Source organism: Ixodes scapularis, unplaced genomic scaffold (assembly GCF_016920785.2).
Source record: "Ixodes scapularis isolate PalLabHiFi unplaced genomic scaffold, ASM1692078v2 PGA_scaffold2__306_contigs__length_199485367, whole genome shotgun sequence".
In the NCBI taxonomy this organism is placed as follows: Eukaryota; Metazoa; Arthropoda; class Arachnida; order Ixodida; family Ixodidae; genus Ixodes; species Ixodes scapularis.
In genome coordinates, this window is record NW_024609857.1 from 164,805,214 (window position 1) to 164,807,818 (window position 2,605).

General features: G+C 46.3%; 1 protein-coding gene across 1 annotated transcript; it reads right to left on the reverse strand.

Annotated features, from left to right (window-relative positions):
* Nucleotides 1-822: 822 nt before the first annotated feature.
* On the reverse strand, nt 823-2,195 carry LOC120846323 (sulfotransferase ssu-1-like). Its single transcript, XM_040218055.1, has one exon. The coding sequence runs from the start codon at nt 2,193-2,195 to the stop codon at nt 1,353-1,355; it is 843 nt and encodes a 280-aa protein (XP_040073989.1). The 3' UTR covers nt 823-1,352.
* Between the last annotated feature and the right edge of the window lie 410 nt (nt 2,196-2,605).

Consider the following 2,605-nt stretch of genomic DNA (forward strand, 5'->3'; position numbering starts at 1 on the left):
GAAATGAACCTCACTCAAGCAGAGAACGGCACTACGTCTTCAAAGATGTCGAAAAAGCATGCCGAGTGCAACAAGCAGGTTGTCCTCAACCACTACGACTGTCGCAACCATCTAGAGACGTTGAGGGCAGCAGTCCGAAATATTGCGCTTTGAAATGCTAATATCTCTAATAATAAAAAAATATTTTTTTCAACTGTAATCTGATGCACTTGGTATTCACTTATCAATTAGGTACCGGATTTCATTGCATCCAACTGCGGCAGCACCTGTTATACAAGCGAAAGATTTATACGTCAGCAATGTTGGGCGCAAGCCCGGTGAAAGTGAATATGAGCGAAGTCGGTTTCGCGGCTCACTGTATTGCAACGGTCCGGCACTATAGTCATAATTTCAACAAATAAATACACTTTTAAACTTTCATTTCTGTGCCTCTTATAAGTTGTATATGACGAATTATCCTATGTGACCAATTGTCCTATTACCAGTTGGTCTATCACGAATCATAATGTGACGAAAGGGCCTACACCCACCTGGAAGTTGGCCCTACACACTAAAAGTATCTCATAGAATACTCCTTCCTCGCGAGGTACGAATTTCTATGGTCTTTCTTGCACGCCTTCCTTTCTCTCTGAATAGTGTCAGGTTGCCAAAATTGAAATCTTTATTGAAAACCATATTTACACCAAAGTTGTTTGCACAAGTTTTCACATTGTGAGAAATCGCGAGGAAGGTGTTTTAACAAAAAATAAAAACTCGCACCAGCTCGCTTGCGCCCTCACTGTGTGCTCGTTAAATAATGACACGCACACTGACAACACCACGTGCTACATCGCAATATTTATTTTTCAGACCGTGCGCCGTTGTCAGTAAGCAGTTGTGCTCTCGTACCAGAAATTGGTAGTAAGAAACATCTAGCAAGGTTTACAGCACTGATTACTAAAATTTGCGAACTAAAACACCACTCGAGAACATCGTGGGCCAAAAGTCTTTTTTTTTTGTTTTGTTTTATTTGTCCCGAGAAAACAGTATCCACACATGCGAATTTAGTGAGAACTGCAATCACTGAGATCTTATGAAATGCGCGGCGCGACCCCTCGCGTTTTTTGCTTAGTTCTTCTGCTTTTAATTTGGAGCAGTCTTATTGGTTACGATGCGATAATAGGATGCTCTGGACTGGCCACGCCCTGCGTTATAAAAATCGTATGTGACTATAATATTATTGTTATTATTGTTTTCTTATTATTATTATCACCATTATACTGACATTACAACAGGAAATGTGTTTATCGGTGGGCAAGTGGGGACAGGACAATTAGTATTCCTGCTCGAGCACGGTACAGGGTCATAAACATTTAAACGACTTCCTTCCGCTCTAGAAGCCAGTCCACGTCATCCCAAAGCCTTGGCACAGAAGTGCCCTCCATTTCCTTGAAGAACCTTTCCTCCAGTCGCCGTGACTGTTCTACCGAAAAATAATTCCGCCAGTCTCCAACAACGCCCTTCCTCACGAACTGTACTTCCCAATCCTTTTTCATCTTTACCACGCTCGTACCTTCAACTACAGCTGTCATTTTTGCTTCGTCTTCCGCAAGCTCCTTAGCGAGTAGGTCGTCCAAAAAACCAGCGATCTTGAGCACCGATTTCTTTGTGTCAGCATGGATCGACTCGTAGGTGAGAAACAGCACGTTAGGCTCGTCTTTCTTTGCGTACCAAGATAGTAGGTTCTCATAGTAGCTGCCGCAGTCCGTGAGGCCCTCGACGAAAAGCTCAAAATACTCGTCAAAAGTTCCATCTTGGAAACAGTAACCGGGAATTGCCTTCGTGTGATGGTAAAAAGACACGCAACAGTCTTTAGGGTTCCTAGCCACATATATGTACTTAGTGGAAGGCAAGAAAGTTGTCAAGTGAAAGGGCAGGTGAGTGAAGATGACTCGTGGTCTCTGGGCCTTGAGAATGCCTTCTAGACCATTCATCTCAAGAAAGCTCCATCCCGGCGTGACACCCCTGCAGACTCGGAAGCACGCCCTGACGATTTCCATCACCCAGTGAGTGCCGCACTTGGGGAAGGTGACCAGGATGATGTCGCTTTCCTCCGGCTGGTAGCGGAGGCCGCTCCGGTAGACCTCTTCTGAGAAGGCTCCCGGCAAGCGGTGGCCATCGATGATCTGGGCGGCGGGTCGGTCTCTCTCCCTCATTCTCTGGGACCGAAAGCAGACGGCGTTGAACTGTCAGTCTGAAATCCCTGTCGGGCGAATACGTTAATGGTCTCAAAAATAAACTCCTTTAGAGGTTTGCACACTGGCCACAGACGCGCTGTAGGCATCACAGTCTGACTTCTTACACCGCCTGCTAGTTGTGCGAGCAGACACGCGGCAGCCTACGACATCGTCTGTTATTTCACCCCGTCTTTCGTCGTCTGCCATGCCGCAGGACGCGACCATGAAAGCGACATACTGCCGTTTCATCTTGCACGAGCCACGGCCTGCACTGGCTTGTCGATTCTCTAGAGGAGTTTGTTCCGAACACCTTTAACGTGCATGTCTGAGAGGTGTTAAGCCGCTTTGTCACCGGACAAAAAGGTCAAGGCGCTGGATGAGCAAGCATG